Raw genomic sequence first — 19494 nt, 5'->3', positions numbered from 1 at the left:
CACTAAAAGAGCTGTTATAAATATTTTTATACACATAAGTCTTTTCCTTTATATTTTTTTACCTCTTTGGGATACAGACCTAGTAGTGGTATTGCTTGGTCAAAAGGTTTTAAAGTTCTTTGGACATAGGTCTAAATTGCTCTCGAAATTGGTTGAATTGGTATGCAACTTCCCCAGTGGTACATTAATGTTTTAATTTTCTCACATTCCCTCCAACATTTGTCATTTTCCTTTTTTGTTATATTAGCCAATCTGATAGGTGCGAGGTAGTAGCTCAGAGTTGTCTTAATTTGCATTTCTCTTATCAATAATGATTTAGAGCATTTTTTTCATATAATTATAGATAGCTTTGATTCCTTTGTCTGAAAACTGCCTGTTCATATCCTTTGACCGTTTATCAATTGAGGAATGGCTCATTTCTATAAATTTGACTCAGTTTTCTATATTTGTGAGAAATGAGGTCTTTATCACAGAAACTCACCATAAAAAATTTTTTTCACAGTATTGATTACCAACTACGTAATTTCCCTCCATCCTGTTTTCCCCCCTGTTTATCTGACTTTCTCCTTCTACCCTGTCTGTTCTCAAAAGTGTTTTGCTTCTGACTTTTACCTCCCCCAAACTGCCCTTCCTTCTGTTACCTCCCTCTGTCCCCCTTCAGTTGTTCCCTTCCCTTTCTATTTTCCTATGGTAAGATAGATTTCTACACCCAACAGAGTATGTTTATCATTCCCTTTTTGAGTCAATTCTTATGAAAATAAGGTTCATCTGCTCCCCTCTCTGCTTCCCCCATTTCCCCTTCCACTGTAAAATCTCTTTCATGTCAGATAATTTATCCCATTCTACTTCTCCCTTTCCCCTTCTCCCAGTGCATTCTTCTTTCTCATCCCTTAATTTTATTTTTTTTAGATAATTGTATCATCACATTCAGCTCACACCTCTGCTATGTATACTCCTAACTGCCCTAATAATGAAAAAGTTTTTAGGAGTTATAAATATTGTTTCCCTATGTAATAATATAAATAGTTTAACCTTATCAAAACCCTTATGATTTCTCTTTCCTATTTACCTTTTCATTCTTCTTTTGCTTCTCGTATGTGAAAGTCAGATTTTCTATTCAGCTCTGGTCTTTTCATCAGGAATGCTTGGAAGTCCTGTATTTCATTGAATGTCTATTTTTTCCCCTGAAGGATTATACTCCGTTTTGCTGGGTAGGTGAATCTTGGTCATAATCCCAGCTCTTTTGCCTTCTAGAATATCATATTCCAAGCCCTTCGATCCTTTAATGTAGAAGCTGCTAACTAAATCTTATGTTATCCTGACTGTGGCTCCATGATATTGGAATTGTTTCTTTTTGACCGCTTGCAGTATTTTCTCCTTGATCTGGTCTAGGATTTGGCTGTAATATTCCTGGGAGTTTTCATTTTGAGATCTCTTTCAGGAAGTGATTGGTGGGTTCTTTCAATTTCTGTTTTCCCCTCTGGTTCTAGAATATCAGTTTTCCTTGATAATTTTTTCAACGATGATATCTAGGCTCTTTTTTTGATTGTAATTTTCAGGTAGTCCAATACTTCTTAAATTATCTCTCTTGGATCTGTTTCCCACGTCAGTTGTTTTTCCGATGAGGCGTTTCACACACTCTTCTATTTTTTCATTGTTTTGATTTAGTTTGTCTCTTGATGTCTCATAAAGTCATTAGCTTCCACTTGCCCAGCTGTAACTTTTAAGGAATTCTTTTCTTCAGTGAGCTTTTGAACCTCTTTTTCCATTTGACCAATTCTGGTTTTCAAAGCATTATTCTCTTTATTGGACTTTTGTGCCTCTTTTACCATTTGGCCTGTTCTGTTTTTTAAGGTGTTTTTTCTTCAATATTTTTTGTGCCTCCTTTACCAAGCTGTTGATTTCTTTTTTCATGATTTTCTTGCATCACTCTGATTTCTCTTCCCAATTTTTCTTCTACCTCTCTTACTTGATTTTCAGCATCCTTCTTGAGCTTTTCCGTGGCTTGAGAACAAATCATATTTTTCTTTGAGGCTTTGGACACAGGAATTTTGACTTTGTTGTCTTCTTCTGAGTGTGTTTGATCTGCCTTGTCACCGTAGTAACTTTCCGCGGTCAGAATTTTTTTCTGTTTGCTCATTTTCCATCCTGTTTCTTGACTTTCAATGACGTGCTAAAGTGGAGCTCCGCTTCCCAAGCGGAGGGGGCAGTGTCTCAAGCTTCAGGTTTTTTTGTGCAGCTGTTTTCAGAGGTACGATCTCGCTTCTAAGGACGGGTGTGTTTACTACTCTCCTGTACTGCGCGCTGGTGTGTGAGCAACCACAAGCACTCTTTTCAACCCTGGACCTGTAACCGGGGTCCCGGTTCCCCGTCAGCCGCAAGCTCTGCTGCGCTAGTGCTCCTCCTCGCGCGGGAACCAGGATTGTGACTGAGCTCCACAGTCCTGCCGGCAAAGGTCCTTCTGACCCGTTGTCCGGTACCACTGCCCTCTGTGGGCTGAGAGATCTGGAGACTGGCATTGTTGCCGCTGACTCAGTTGCCCCGAGGCCTGCTCCTGGTTTGCAGGGCTTACTAACGGCCCTGGGCTGCGTTCCTCTCTCACCCTGGTGCGATAGACCTTTCCTGCCAACCTTCTGAGTCATCTTGGGCTGGAATATTGTAGCACTCCGTCTCTTTGTGGGTTCTGCCGCTCTAGAATTTGTTTAGAGTCATTACTTAAAGGTATTTGGAGGGGTTTGGAGGAGAGCTCAGGCGAGTCCCTGCCTTTACTCCACCATCTTGGCCACGCTTTGTCTTTTTAATCTTTTAAAATCATTTTTATTCGTGTAAATCACCAGAAATACATAGTACTTGTAATCCACTTTTGATGAATTCTCCATTGTTGGTATCAGATCAATAAATTCGGAAAGAACATGACAAGTGCTGTCAGAGATTTAAAAGTTGTGGGCAAGAAACTGAAGAACCTTAGGGACTGAAGAACAGGGACTCAGGTTATATACCCTTGAACAGGAAATCATGAGCTCCCATTACACATTGCTTCTTCCTCTAATCTTTAATGGATAACCCTCTCACCAGATCATTTCTGTGGCTCTCCTATGTCATTCCTCAAGTCCTTTCGCCCCCTCTAGGAAGGAAAACAACCCATATTTGGAACATAGCAGTTATTTGGCTATGACAGAAATAAAAACATGACACACTGAATACAAATCACTAAATAATTAGCCCTTTCCATAATTTTATTATTTAATATTTCCCCCAATTACATGTAAAAACAATTTTTAGCATTCTTTTTTTAAATTTTGAGTTCCAAATTCTCTCCCTCCCCTTCTTTTCCCTCCCCTTCCCATTGAGAAAGCACCTACTTTTCATATTGATTGAAATTTTTAGCCTTTAAAAAATTAAAGAAAAAAACAAACCCAACTACCTCTGGCTGTTCACACCTCACCCAAAGCACCTGGTTAAGTCTTTACAGACATTTATCAACCTCAAATAACCTAACGGCCTCACCCAACTTAGTTTTCTTAGTCTCAGCAATTAATTCCACTGCTACCTTCCTACCCCTCTTCACTACCTTCTCTGTTTCACCAATTTTCTCTACCCATCAGTCCGTTTGTGGATGCTTGCAATTTTGGGTACAGGTTACAAGAAATTCTATCTAGGGAATAGGTAGCTGCAAGAGAAGAGAAAAGGGAAGAATTCCTGACCACCTCCCCTTCCCCCACTCTCCCATCACCTTGGCATATCACAGACTTATATACTCTGAGGAAAAAACCATACAACTTGTTTTTGTCTTTGCAAATGGAGCAGGGCAACTTGTTTCTGTCTATGACTGGCCTTGCAAGTGGAACATGACAAACTGTTGGCCTTGCCAGCAGAGGAGGGCAAACCGTTTTTCTCCATTTCGGAGTTAGGTAAAGGAACAGAAATAGGTTGTTCTTTATCTATACTTGCCCTTCTAAGAAAGTAGGAACAAGGTAATCTCAACTTCAAGGAAATGCATGTACCTGTATCTAAACTGCAGGCTAATATTTAGATTATTCTGTTCAATAAAGAGAAATAACTCTCTCTTCATCTCCAGAATCAGAAATTATAATAATGAATAATCACTAATTCAACATTACTCTCATTAAAATATTATTAGCAATAATATCAAGAGCAAAAAGTTTTTTACCATTAATAAATAAAATATTTTAAATTTTATTTCATCCTTTAAAATTTTTATTTTGTGTTATGGTTTATACTACACATGATATATTAGTACATTAGTATATGTATATAGTTTATTAGTAAATAGCATATATTGGGGGTGCTTTCTCTGATAGGAATACATGATCTAAGAATTTTGGAGACCACTGATGTGTAATTATGGCTTTTAATAAAGTTTTATCACAGTTTTTCTGAATTGTGTTCCGTTGTGCTTAGCTTGGTAAGAAAATTGTAATTTCATCACTTTCTTTTTTTACTTTCTCCAGACCTATCATGTGAGCAAAGAAATGGGGAGACTTAGAGCCAGAAACATTGTGTTTGGGTAGGACTGTCAAGGCAATAAGAAACCCTGTCTTTTGGATCACAGTTAGGAAAAATATTTCCATATTATACTACATTATATATGCACTTTAGTTTATTGTTGTGTATTTTAAAAAAAACTTAAAATTTTTAAAGGAAGTTTTGCTTCATTATAAGTAAGGCATCTTGCTATAATGAAAAGATTACTAGACCTAGACTCAGACCGGAGTCAGAGTTAGAGTCAATAAATATTTGTTAAACATGTACCAGCTAGCTGGTGCAGTGGATAGAATCTTCCTGAGTTCAAATCTGGCCTCAGACACTTACTAGCAGTGTGACCCTAGGTAAGTCACAACCCTGTTTGCCTCAGTTTCCTCATCTGCAAGTGAGTTAGAGAAGGACATGGCAAACTACTCCAGCATCTTTGCCAAGAAAACCCCAAATGGAGTCATGAAGAGTCAGACATGACTGAAATGACTGAACAACTATGTACCAGGTACAGTGTTAAGTCCTGAGGATACAAAAAAAGCATAAGACCACCCCTGCCCTTCAGGAGCTTACTCTCTAAAGGAGGAATCCTACACATAAAAAGAAGCTGAAAAGGGCAGGGGAGTGGTTAGTAGGCAGCAGCTTGATAGGGGCTGGAGTGTGAAATGACCTTAGAAAGTGAGTTTCATTTGTATGTTGATGAGTTTCTGGAGCTCATGAAATCCAGGAGAGTATTAGATGGGACATGAATTCTCTGGGTAACTTCTTCAAATTGAGAATATGGGAGGAACTCCCAGATAATCCACTCCCCACCCTCTCCAACTAGAGGAGGAGACCCCAAGGGCAAGGGCTGCTGAGGAGGTATGAGTTTCAGAGTTGATTTCATCTTGTAGAGCTCCTGAATTCTAGGAAAGTAGCCAGATGGAAATGATTAAGTTTGAATTTAATCCTACCTACTGTGTTTATTGCTGTGTGACTTTAGACAAATGGTTTATCTGACTCCCAGGGTCGTTGTCAGATCAATTGAGATAATACGTCTAGTATTTATTAAACTTGAAATGCTATATAATGCTAGCTGTCATGTACCATGTTATATTATGTTATAGTTAAGCTAAAGCTATCTTTACTTAATTTATTCTTCTGTTCTTTATAGTTCTCTGCATATGATTTCATCCCAGCTCCAAAATTAAGGCCCTCTCAAGGAATGCCAGTCAGTGATGATTTATGTTTTAGCAGAAAAAGAGTGTCAAGGAATTTATTTCAAAATACCTTGGATTTTAACCCAGAGCCACCTCACGTATATGCTGGTAAGTAACAGTTGCAGATAGAGAGCATGTTTAAATAAGTGAAAGACTTTTTTATACTCTTAAGTTGCTCAATTCAATAAGCATTTATTTACATAACCTAAATATAAAATGTGATAAAAAAAATTTGAAGAAAACATAAGTTACCTTTCATAACTGAGATAGGAGGAAAGTAAGTGAATTAAAACATCATAAAAGACTAAGTAATTTTAGTTGCCAAATATTTTTTTTCCTTAAAATTATTGCAACTAAAATAAAAAGAGATGCTATTAACTGGAGGAAAAAATCTTTTCATCAGTTAACCTTTGACAAAAGTCCAAAGTCAACACAGGAAGTAGAAACAAAAATATAAGACTACGGTACGAGTCATTCTCTAGCAGATAAAATTATTTTAAGAAAGTCACAAAACTGTTGATATCCTTTGACCCAGTCATCCTCATTGTGGGAATATATCCCAAGGAAGTGAAAGGTAGAAAGCAAAGCCGTATAAATACCACTGTATTCATAACAATAGTTCTAATAGCTGATATCTTGAAACAAATATGCCCATCCCTTGTGGATGACTGAGCAAGCTATGGCATATGAATGTAATCAAATACTGTTTTACACTGGGAAATGAATATTTATAATCCAGTTCAAAAAGTCTTAGGCACTTATTAAGTAGTAAGCACTGGGCTTAACAAGATAAAATGAAACAGTTCGTGCTTTCAGGAAAGGTCAGTCAGATTTAGCAATTAGAGGATACTTGGTAACCTTTAAAGAAAGCATTTTAATACGAGGTAAGATTGGAAGCCAAATTGCAATATATAGAGAACTGGAAAGGAAATGGAGGGAATGAGTATGGACAAATTTTTCCAGAGTTTGGCAGTGGGAGTGGGGAGAGATATTAGATAGCAGCTTGAGGGGACAGTAGTGTCAAATTTGTCAGAGGAGGCAGAAGGGAATGGGATCCAGACCATTAGTAAAGAGATGGAGGAGGAGAGTAGGGGGATTAATGTCAGGGGGGTTTGAAATGTAGAACTGGAGAACAAAGGAAGTTGTTAATTGATGGATTCTCTATTTTCCCCTAGAAATTATGAGGCATGGTCCTCAGCTAAAAGGAGAGACAAGAGAGGGTTCAGAACAGTTACTATGGGGAATATGATGATGATGAAGATGAATCAGTTAAGCAAAATAAAAGGATTTCTGTGCAGTAGTGAGGGTCCAGTTGATACTGTAACAGATTTGTAGCCAACTGCATCTGCATAGTTGTATGGTTTCCTTCAGGATTGGAGTTTGGCAGGTTATAAATAATAATAAGACAGGGGATCAAGGGATCTGAGAGTGAACAACATTGTATAGTTGAACTGGGTAAATATAAAAAGTCACAATATATCTTTGCTACTTACTATGTATGTGTGACTTTGGGGAAGTCGACTTAACCTCACCTGCGTCTTTTTTAATCTTAAAATGAAAGGGGGAAAAATAAAATGAAGGGATTGGCATCAAATTGCCAAAAATGATAATTATTTGGAGAGTCCGTGGGAAAACAGATACACTAATGGATGTTAATAGAGCTGTGAATTGGTGCAGCCATTCCATAAAGCAGTTTGGAACTGTGGTACCCAAAATGTCAGTAAACTGTGGCTTTGACCCAGTGATCCCGATATTGAGCCTATTCCCTGAAAAAGATAAAAGATAAAGAATGACCTATATGTACAAAAATATTTGTAGTTGCTCTTTTTCTTTGAATTAGAGACTAAGAATGTGCCCATAATTTGGGAGATGACTAGACAAATTATGCCCATAATGTATTATCGTTGTACCATATAAGATGATTAAAAGTGACAGTTTCAGGGAAACCTGGGAAGACTTGTACAGACTGATGCAGAGTGAAATGGATAAAAAACCAGGAGAACAATTTATGCAATAACAGTATCATAAAAAAAACAAATTTGAAAGCCTTAAGAACTCTGATTGATACAATGACTCAACACATTTCCAGGGAACCAGTGATGAACCATGCTTTCTATCTTCTGGCAGATAGGTAATAGACTAAAGGTGCAGAAGAAGACATACATATATTTTCAGTTATAGCCAATGTAGAAAGTGTTTTACTTTTCTCTTTGGTCTTTATTCCCATTCCCCCCATTGCTAGTACCTTGCTTCTGGGATTACCCCTCATTTATATTGTATATACTTTATTTTGTAGCATGCACAGTGGCCATACCCCAGTATACCATTTTAGCAGACAGAGTAAACCAGGTTGAGGGTAATCAAGGGGTCTCAAACCCATTGGTGAGTTAGAGAATGAGTTAGCGAATCAAAATACATCACCCATACCATTTTACCATTTTTACCTACCTCAAAGTCCCCTAGAGGTAGGCAAGTGACAAAGCAGCAGGTGTGGATATGCTGGGAGCTGTAGTCACAACTCTGCACGTAGGTGGCCCAGGCCATAGAGTCATCTCACTAGACTGAAGCAGCAGTGTGATTCAGCAGCCCTTGTGTGTCTGAGCAGCCTTTTTGAAGGAACACCTGGCGTATTTAAGGGGCTAGAAGAGGTACCCTAAAAACTGTCTGCTTCACCCAGCCCTGGCCTGCATACCATGGCAGGTGGATATTCCACTCTGCAGCCAAAATAAAAAAATGTACAAAAACATTTGCAAAGGTAATTCTACTTGCTATGGAATATTCATACTCTTGTGGAAGCGTAAAATCCAGTAAACTTGAAAGATGAACAGCTCCTGTTGCAAGAGAATTCAGCAGGCATTGCATCCAAATAGCAGCCCTAAGTGAAACAAGGCTGGCAAATGAAGGCCAGCTTACCAAAGTCGGAGGTGATTACACATTTTTCTAGAGTGGCCACAGTGATGGGGAGTGCTGTGAAGCTAGCATAGGTTTTGCAATCAGAACTAATCTAGCCAACAAGCTTGTATGCCTCCCAACAGGAGTGAATGGCAGGCTCATGACAATGTGATTGCCACTTGCAGGAAAGCAGCATGCCACCATCATCAGTGCATATGCTCCATATGCACAATGACAAACTCTGATGAGGTCAAAGAAAAATTTTATGAAGACCTAAAGACCCTCATCATCAATATGCTGAAAGAAGACAAGCTTGTAATTCTAGATGACTTTTAATGCCAGAGTATCACACACGGCAGGGAGTCCTTGGAAGGAATGGAGTTGGAAACAGCAACAGCAGTGGTCACTTACTTCTGAAGAGTTGTGCATCTCATGCCTTTCCCATCACCAACACTCTTTTGTTTACCTAAATGCAATAAAACTTCATAGATGCACCTGCAGCAAATGTTAGCATTTAATAGACTATGTCAAGGCTGTCCAGGTTATCTTAGGGCCCCATTAAAATAAAATAATTATTCAAGGGCCACACCCAGAATAAAAAATACAGTACACTAATAGAAAGTGGGGGAATGCGCATCATCAGTATGACAGGTGAAGGTGCAAAGTGCGAAAGCAAATACAAAACAACAAAGTGACAACACAACAGTATAAAGGTAGGTGCATACTTGACTACTCTGCATCATACAGACAGAATGCATCTCACAGATCGATTGAAAATTCCATGTGATGTGTTCTGTCCATAATACTGCTTAAAAACACCAAAGAAAATTAACATCAACAAGATTATTTATTGGTGATGGAATTTAAAAATCTAATATGCATTCCATGCAAATTATCATTTTATTTTTTCACTCGTAAAAATTAAAGGGGCCACATGCAGCCCACAGGCCATATTTTGGACAGCCCTGGACTATGCCATTGTAAGGAGAAGAGACAGAAATGTGAGAGTGATGAAGGCAGTGTGTGGTACAGAGTGCTGGACTGATCGTAGACTTATCCTCTCCAAGCTAAATATTCACATTCAACAAAAGCAGTGGCCTCAAGTCAAGACAACTACTAAAAGACTTAATGTCAGCAGATTAGAGTACTTCTGTAAGTATGAACAGTTCCTTGCTAACTTGGAAGGCAAGATGAGCCAACATGTGGTTGGCAACAGTGGAGCAGAAAAAGAATGGGCAGCTTTCAGAGATTTGGTGTACAGCACCACATTAACTCATCTGGGCCAGAACATTCGCAAACATAAAGATTGGTCTGACAAAAATGATGGGGAAATTCAGAAGCTGCTAAACAAAAAACAAGAATGCCACAGGATAGTTCATTGGTTTTTAAAAAGACAGTGTTCAACTCCATCAAAAGTAAAGTGTAAGCAAAGCTTTGAGAGATGCAGTATTCTTGGCTCAGTAAGAAGCCAGATGAAATTCAATTTTAAATGTTAGTAACAATCCAAAGCAGTTTTATGATGCCCCAAAGGCTGTTTAGGGGCCAAAGACTAATGGTGCACCTCAACTACTCAGCGCTGATGGAGCCACATTGATTAGTGATGAGGACATGATTTTGAAGAAATGGGCTGAACGCTTCCATAGTGTTCTCCACAGACCAATCAGTGCTGAAGCCATTGACTGTATACCTCAGACTGAAGTCAATCCCTCTCTAGACAAACTTCCAACTGAAAAGAAGAGGTTTTGAACGCTATTCGGCTCCTCTCCTGTGGCAAAGCACCTGGTGCTGATTCTATCCCAGCTCACCTTTACGAGGCAGGGGCTCCACTGCTCATACAAAAACTAACTAAAATTTTCTGTTATATGGCAAGAGGAGGTTATCCCCAAGGAGTTCAAGGATGCCTCCATGTCCACCTCTAAAAAGTTAAAGGAAATAGATTGTCCTGTGACAATCATGGGGGGGTGGCGTTCTCTCTATTAACCATTGCTATTAAGATTATTGCCAGAATCCTCCTTACTAGGCTGATCCTTCACCTAGGAGATGGTCATCTGCCTGAGAGCCATTGTGGCTTCAGAAAGGGCTCAGGATTGGTCAGTATGGTGTTTGTTGCCCACTACTGCTGCTGTTTGTCCTCTGTTCTCTAAGGGGATCATGACATCTGGGAGGTGATACTGTGACATGCAAGTGAATTAGATTTAATTGAGGGAGGACTGTGCAAAGTCACAAGCCCCACTTTCTCCTCTGAAGCCATCTGGGTCCAGTGGCCAGATATGGATCAGGACAACTGGAGATGGCCCAGGATGCAGTAGGGGACCTTCTCCTTTTCAAGCTAAGGTCTTTAATAGGACTCAATTTGACTGAGGCAGCACCCATTTGGTGGTTAAGAGTTAATGAAAAATGAGGCAAAGAATGGCCTCTTTTTAAAAAAAAATATCTGGGAGGGGAAGACCATCAGGGTTTCTGGTGAAAATACAAACAGTTGTTATTTACATGCATATATTGCCCAACAGCTCCAGGAGAAATGCCAGGAGCATTATGGCAAAATTTGGTTGCCCAGAGAAGACAGCGGGCTTGCATGTGTTCTGGATAATGGACAATGCTGTTGCACTTTTCCAGTCACCAATTGGAGTGAAGGAAGGTTCTGTGCTTACTCCATGCTTTTTAGCATGATGTTTTCAGCAATGTTGTCAGATGCCTTCAGTGAGGATGAAAATGCCTTCAAGGGTAGCGACTGTACTGATGGTAAATTATTTACTTTGAAAAGGTTACAAGTAAAGACTAAATCGGAGGGAAAGTTAGTATGCAACTTTCTGTTTGTAGATGATCATACACTCAGTGCAGCCTCTGAGGCTGAGATGTAACAAAGCATGGATTGGTTCTTTGCTGCTTGTGGTAATTTTGGCCTAACAACTAACACCAAGAAAATACAGGTCTTCCACCAACCAGAACCACACCATCCCTATGCAGAACCGTCAGTTACAGCAAATGGAAAAATATTGAATGCTATGGATAACTTCACAGTTTCCATGGATATACACATAGAAGATGAACTCGATGCACTCATTGTCAAAGCTAGACAGTTTTGGAGGCGCTGAAGGAAGGTGGGAGAAAAGAAGTATTAGACTGTCTCCCAAACTGAAAGTCTACAGAGCTGTTGTACTGAGCTCATTGTCGTATGCCTGTGAAATCTGGATGGTGCACCAGTGCCGTGCCAGGAAACCGAATCCCTTCTACTTGAATTGTCTTAGGAAGATTCTGAAGATCACCTGGCAGGATAAGGTACCTAACACTGAGGTCCTTTCTTGAGCTGAACTGCCAAGTGTTTAAACTCTACTGCAGAGAGCACAATTCCAGTGGGCTGGCCACATTATTTGAGTGCCAAATACACGTTTGCCTAAAAGACTATTTTACAGAGAACTCAACATAAGGCAGGCGCTCATATGGAGGTCAAAAGAAGTAATACAAGCATACTTCCAAGGTCTCCCTGAAGAAGTTTGGAATCAGTTGTATGACGTAGAAGTTACTGGCACAGGACTACCTAGCATGGCATGCCTGTGTCAAACAAAGTGCTGTGCTCTTTGAGCAAAGCAGAATTGCAGTAGTTTAAAAGAAACATAAGATGCACAAGTTTACAGACATCTCCACTCCAAATGTTCATGTGAACTATTTGTGCCAGACCTGTAGTAGACCCTTCTGAACTTGTATTGGTCTGATCAGCCACCTTGTACCTTTACCCCAATATTTTGGTCCTCTTCAAGTATGAAGGACAACCAACCAACCCCAACTGTATCTTGAATGTAAATAGCTTTTTGCATTTTGCTTCTCCTTTATAATGTGAGCTTCTTGAAGGCAAGAATACTGTTTTCCCTTTGCATCCATAAAACTTAGCACATTACCTGAAATATAGTAGGTGCTTAATAAATTTTACTTTGATGGGAGGAGGAGGAAGAGATAGAGGTTGGGCATAAAATAGTAAACCCATCCCCTTCCCAAAGAAAAAGAGAGTCTTTAAACATTTTTTAAATAGACAGGAGAAAATTCTGAAAGAATCATAGACAAGCAAGTAGGACACCTTTGAAAATTACATATTGAGCTTATATATTTTAAAAAAAGCAAGCTGTATTTTCCTTTTATTAATTCATTAATTTTTAGTTTTCAACATTCATTTCCACAAGATTTTGAGTTCTAAATTTTCTCACCATCTCTCCCCTCCCCCCAACCCCATGGCAGCATGTATTCTGATCACCCCATTCCCCCAATCTGCCCTCCCTTCTATCACCACTCCCCCTTCTCTTATTGCCTTCCCTTTAACATTCGTTTTTAAAACTTTGAGTTCTTTCCCTTCCTTTCTCCTTACCCACTACAATTAGATATGGGTTATTCGTATGTAGTCATACAAACCACTTCCATAACAGTCTTATTTTGAAAGACTAACTATACTTCCCTCTATCTTATCCTGCCCCCCATTTATTCTATTCTCTCCTTTCACCCTGTCCCTCCTCACAAGTATTTGCTTCTGATTACCCCCTCCTCCCATTTGCCCTCCCTTCTATCATTGCCCCCTCTCTTATCCCCTTCCCCCCTACTTTCCTGTAGGATAAGATAGATGTTCATACACAATTGAGTGTGTATATTATTCCCTCCTTAAGCCAAATCTGATGAGAATAAGGTTCACTTCTTCCCTCTCACCTCTCCCCCCCCTTCCACTCCATTGTAATGTTTTCATAATGCAGATTCACAGTTCCGTGTGCAGTTATCTTTTTCTGTTCTCTCTATATTACTTGAAGTTAGGAAGACCTGAGTTTAAATCCTTCCTCAGACACCTAGTAGCTCTGTGACTGGGCAAGGCTCTTAACCACTCTCAGCTTAAGTTTTCTCATCTGTAAAATGGAAATAGTCATAGCACCTACTTCACAGGATTGTTGTAAAGATCAAATGAGACATTTCATGTAAAGTGTTTTGTCAACGATAATAGCTCTTCTCATTAAAAGAAGACTTCTACCTGACTTGTTCAAGTAACTTGTTAAAGCCAGGAAAACTATAGGTGAACAAGAGAACAAATGTTGGCACAGATTGGTCATTTCCCAAGCAAGTGTTTGCCTTAGGCAGCAAACATTTGATCTCATTGCCAAAGAGAAATATATAAGGACATCACCAGTTTAGAATATAAAATTGTTTAAAATCTTAGCAGAGGAGAGGGTGGTGATAGCCTGTGACTCAGTGTTTTGCCATATGACAAAAAATGGTGCAGGGAAAAACAAATTTATATAAAGCCATCCCAAGTGCTTTTATGGGTGAAACAAGAAGGACAACAAATAAGCCAAACAATGAAGATTTCCAGGTTCTTTTTAATAAGCTCTTTCCTCCGTCACCCATCGCATTTTTGAAGCTGCATAGGGAAGTTAAAATGCTCCTAACAAAAACATAGATATATGAACGTCACTGAGACTAGATCAGAGATGCACAGAAGAGGTCAGAATTGGAAGTAAAATAATTGTGAATGCATTGAGGGATTAATTCTCAAAGTATCTGAATTTATATATACATTCAGAGTATCCTTAATGAAGGTACAAGAAGAAAGCAAGAGAGGAATATTGCAAATGATAATCTACAGCAAATCACAAAATTGTCTGCAAGGTATAAAGAATACAAAATTTCATTGCGATTATTGTCTGTTGACTATTAAAAAAACACTTTTGAATAGGAAGAATAAAACACTGCTCTAAGATATTTCCCATGCTTATGCTAAAGTCATATAAGATTCCTCGAAAGACATAACAACAGAGATAACTTTGCTCATACTTCTTCTATCATGGAAGACATCCACTGTAGAGTCTAAATGGTCATTATGCAAGCCTGACTGCTGCCTGGGGAAGCTCCTTGAAAGCAGAAGCTAGGTCAGTTTTATCTTTAACCCCAGCTCCTAGTACAATGTCTGGCACATAGTAGATAGGCTCTTAATAAATGCTTATTGGTTGGTTGATAAGTTGATGGCAGGCTAAAGAGGCTTCTCTTCAAGGATGATGTGTTAATAGCATAAAGTCCTGGAATAATGCAAAGCTGCCTAAATTAGATTCATAATCTCTCAGAAAAGTTTGACCTGACTGTACACTTAGGAAAACCCAAGCAGATGAAGAATGGCTATTGTCCAGATGTTAACTCCAGATTATTTTGTGGCTTAGAAATGGAAGTATGACAGTCACGTAGGAGAGAGTAATTAAGAAATGAGGAAGCAGATTATTTCAAAGAGACATGGAAAGATGTCTGTGAAGTGATGTAGAATGCACTAATTAGAACCAGATGAACAATTTATACTACAGTATCAGTATTGTAGAAACAAACAGTTTAGAAGAGTTTAATAAGCTGATGAATAGTAAAATGCATAGAGCCAGGAGAAGAATTATATAATAACAACACTGTATGTAGTGTACTGTGTATCACAAGAATCTTGCAAAGATAACTTTGTAAGCTGTGAGAACTATGATTAATACAATGACTCTCCATAACTCCAGAGACTAAGGATATTATCCACCTTCACAAAGAGGTGATAGATTTAAGGTGCAGAATGTGACATGCACAAATATACATAAAAAAGTTATTTTGCTTGACTATACATATTTGTTCAAAAAGAATTGTTTTTTCTTTCCTAGTTTTTCTTTTTGTGCCACTTTTTTGTGATCCCCATCAGGAATTTATCCCCTATTTCCTTAGCAGATTGACAACCTTTAATATATTCCCACTCTGATGATAGTTCCTTTTTTCTCTCCCCAGGGTGCCCTACCATTTTTTCCTCTTTCCAGTTAATATTTTCCCCCAAAGGATCAACTTTTGCAGTACATAACCTATTACCCCTTTAATTTCTTCCCTTTGAACAAATTTTACCTGCCTGTTGTCATATTCTATTGTGATAAACTTCCACTAAAACTTAGTGGTACCTATGAAAATATTTACTTCTTGTGTTATAATACATAACTCATGTTGATAATTAATTCATTTTATACCTTAGACCATGAGTATAATTCTTATTTTTCTTATTTTCTGTGCCATCAAGTGCCTTTTGTTATTTTTCTTATGTCTTACCAGTTCTCTCTAGTATCTGGTTTAACAAGCGTATCTGGGCCCTTTTCTCCCTTCGCCTTCCTTTTCATTTGGAAGACTCTTAATGAGATTTGAGATTTGGACAAACGTATTCTTGTTTCTCTTCATTAGATATACTTCCTTCTAAACCAGAAGCTCCATTTTTCTTGTATCTTAAGCCATCAGAAATCTAACTCTTATTCTCTTACTATCTTCTTTAACTTGTAAGAAACACCTTTAAGGGGCAGCTAGGTGGTGCAGTGAGTAGAGCACCGGCCCTGAAGTCAGGAGGACCTGAGTTCAAATCCAGCCTCGGAAACTTGACACACTTACTAGCTGTGTGACCTTGGGCAAGTCACTTAACCCCAACTGTCCTGCCTTCCCCCTGCAAAAATAAAAAGAAAGAATTCATCCGTTATAAAAAAAAAAAGAAACTCCTTTAAGAGCTCTCCTACCAGATCTAATAAAATGTGACAAACCAAATCCTGATAAGGAAATCCTAGAAAAAGTCACACTAAATAATTTTTCCAGCCCAGGTCAGCATAAGGAGATATACAGATTGTTTTTCGAACATTGAAGATGGGGCCTGATACAAAGCATGCCACATGCAGAGTATACCAGCATTCAGGGAGAGGCTATGAAGCATAGCGAGAAGGTGTCCCAGACCCATACTGGGACACCTCGAGACCTATCCCAAGGCACCACATGGGGATGTGTGTAAACTGGTAGTTTTGTTGCCTACTACCGAACTCTAGGTCACAAATCCAGAATGGACTGATGAGGGGACTTGGAACACTTCTCCTATTTACCACCCCACCCCCCAAGCAGAGAGAGGATTAAGTTCAGAAGCAAGCAGCAGCTGTGTGGCTCAGACTTCAGAAGCAGAGTGGGGTATCACTTGCAACCTCCAACTCAGTATGAAGCCTCCAGAGGAATATTCAAGGCAGAAATCTCAGAACAAAGGAGAATCTGCAGTTCTATCACTAAAGCATCAGAGTTTTCCAGCAGCTGACAGTGTCAGAGTCTAACAGTAACCTACTGTTGCTCAGACCCAAACCCAGGTCAGGAACTTGCAGAGGTCAGATGGAGGCAGGAAGGGGGATGGGGAGTGGAACAACAATCAGACTTTGCCCTGGTTCAGATCATTTGGGAGCTTGTGGAAACATTCAGGTCCCTCACCTGAGCTTTCCCTGCAATCCTGCAACAATACAATATACAGTACTCCAAGAAAGCAGCAACAGGATCACCCCCAGACCTTCCCTCCAGAGGTGCCAGGGCTCAGCCCTATCATCAAGTCCGAAGTCATGAAATAGTGTTGAAGAATGAACAAACAAACAAACAAAAAAAGGAGCCCTCCATAAAAAGCTCTCCTGGTGACAGAGATGCTCAAAACACAAACCCAGAAGAAGAGAACGACTCCAAAACATCTACAGGCAAAGTCTTGAAGAAAAACACGGCATGGGCACAGATTTAGCTAGAATTCCTGAAAGAAACAAAACCTAAGTTTAAAATGTTTTTGTCAGTGTAATGAGAGTGCTAGAGGAAAATATTGGAAAAGAAATAAGAACTCTAGAAGAAAGAATTGGAAAGGAAATTAACAGCTTGGCGCAAGATGTAAAAAACCTTACCAAAGCAGTCAACTCTCTGATCATTAGAATGAACCAGATAGAAGCCAGTGACTCCATGACACAACAAGAAATCATAAAACAAAGTCAAAAAGACTGGAAAAAAAAACACAGAAGAAGAGATTCAGGGGGTAGAGCCAAGATGGTGGTTGGAAAGCAGGGACTAGCATGAACTCCATACCGAGTCCCTCCAAAAACCTATAAAAAATGGCTCTTAACCAATTCTAGAACTGCAGAACCCACAAAATAGCAGAGGGAAGCAGGGCTCCAGCCCACAACAGTCTGGATGGTCTCTGGATGAGGTCTATCCCACACGGAGCTGGGAGCAGAGCAGAGCGGAGTGTAGCAGAGCCCAGTGTGGGTGGCGTGGAACAACCAGACCAGGAGCCGGTTGGAGAGTGCCCTAGCACCCTGAATCAGTGAGCTGCAGCAGTTACCAGACTTCTCAACCCACAAACACCAAAGACAACAGAGAAGGTTAGTGGGAAAAGCTGCTGGGGACAGAGTAAAAATGGAGTTCGCAGTTTGACTACCGCCCTGGGGGCAGCTACAGAAGTACAGCTGCAGTTGCTTCTGGCCCAGGCCCACCCGGTGGGAGGAATTAAGTGGTGGATCAGAGCAGGAGTGAAGAGCCTGCTGAAGATCTAAGTCTAGTCCAGGTTGGGGGTTCTTGGGTAAGGAGGACTGCTGGTGTGGCAGAGCTGGTGCATCCCCCCAAGCTTGGAACATAGTTCTCTTAACTCTACAAGCAGTCATACCCCACTGAAAAACTCAAGGGTCAAGTTAGTTGGCTGGGAATATGGCCAGGCAGCGAAAACGCACCCAGATTCAGTCTCAGACTTTGCATTCTTTCTTTGCTGACAAAGAAGACCAAAACATACAGCCTAAAGAAGTCAATAAAGTGCAAGAGCCTACACCAACAGCCTCCAAGAAAAACATGAACTGGTCCCAGGCCATGGAAGAGCTCAAAAAGGATTTGGAAAAGCAAGTTAGAGAAGTAGAGGAAAAATTGGGAAGAGAAATGAGAAGGATGCGAGAAAACCATGAAAAACAAGTCAATGACTTGCTAAAGGAGACCCAAAAAAATACTGAAAAATACACTGAAGAAAACAACACCTTAAAAAACAGACTAACTCAAATGGCAAAAGAGCTCCAAAAAGCCAATGAGGAGAAGAATGCCTTGAAAGGCAGAATTAGCCAAATGGAAAAGGAGGTCCAAAAGACCACTGAAGAAAATACTACTTTAAAAATTAGATTGGAGCAAATGGAAGCTAGTGACTTTATGAGAAATCAGGATATTATAAAACAAAACCAAAGGAATGCAAAAGTGGAAGACAATGTGAAATATCTCCTTGGAAAAACCACTGACCTGGAGAACAGATCCAGGAGAGATAATTTAAAAATTATTGGACTACCTGAAAGCCACGATCAAAAAAAGAGCCTAGATATCATCTTTCAAGAAATTATCAAGCAGAACTGCCCTGATATTCTAGAGCCACAGGGCAAAATAGAAATTGAAAGAATCCACCAATTGCCTCCTCAACTAGATCCCAAAAAGAAATCTCCTAGGAATATTGTCGCCAAATTCCAGAGCTCCCAGGTCAAGGAGAAAATACTGCAAGCAGCCAGAAAGAAACAATTTGAGTATTGTGGAAACCCAATCAGAATAACCCAAGATCTGGCAGCTTCTACATTAAGAGATCGAAGGGCTTGGAATGCGATATTCCGGAGGTCAATGGAGCTAGGATTAAAACCAAGAATCACCTACCCATCAAAACTGAGTATCATGCTCCAAGGCAAAGTATGGATTTTTAATAAAATAGAGGACTTTCAAGCTTTCTCAGTGAAAAGACCAGAACTGAATAGAAAATTTGACTTTCAAACACAAGACTCAAGAGAAGCATGAAAAGGTAATCAAGAAAAAGAAATTGCAAGGGACTTACTAAAGTTGAACTGTTTTGTTTACATTCCTACATGGAAAGATGATGTGTATGATTCATGAGACCTCAGTATTACGGTAGCTGAAGGGAATTTGCATATATGTGTGTGTGTGTGTGTGTGTGTGTGTGTGTGTGTATATATATATGTGTGTGTATATATATGTATATATATGTATATATGAGTGTGTTTGTATATATGTATGTGTATATATATTATATATATATATATATATATATATATATATATATATATATATATATATATAG

The 19494-nt window shown here is 39.3% G+C and overlaps 1 protein-coding gene across 1 annotated transcript in view; it reads left to right on the top strand.

Moving 5' to 3' along the window:
• TOGARAM1 (TOG array regulator of axonemal microtubules 1) overlaps window positions 1-19494 on the top strand; it is a 94866-nt gene that overhangs the window by 24212 nt on the left and 51160 nt on the right. The window contains exon 2 of the mRNA XM_036735310.1: window positions 5648-5801. Within this exon, the coding sequence (XP_036591205.1) occupies window positions 5648-5801 (154 nt within the window). The remainder of the gene's footprint in view (window positions 1-5647; window positions 5802-19494) is intronic.

The sequence above is a fragment of the Trichosurus vulpecula genome, chromosome 8 (genome assembly GCF_011100635.1).
Source record: "Trichosurus vulpecula isolate mTriVul1 chromosome 8, mTriVul1.pri, whole genome shotgun sequence".
NCBI classification, from domain to species: domain Eukaryota; kingdom Metazoa; phylum Chordata; class Mammalia; order Diprotodontia; family Phalangeridae; genus Trichosurus; species Trichosurus vulpecula.
This window is presented reverse-complemented; position numbering and strand designations above follow the sequence as displayed.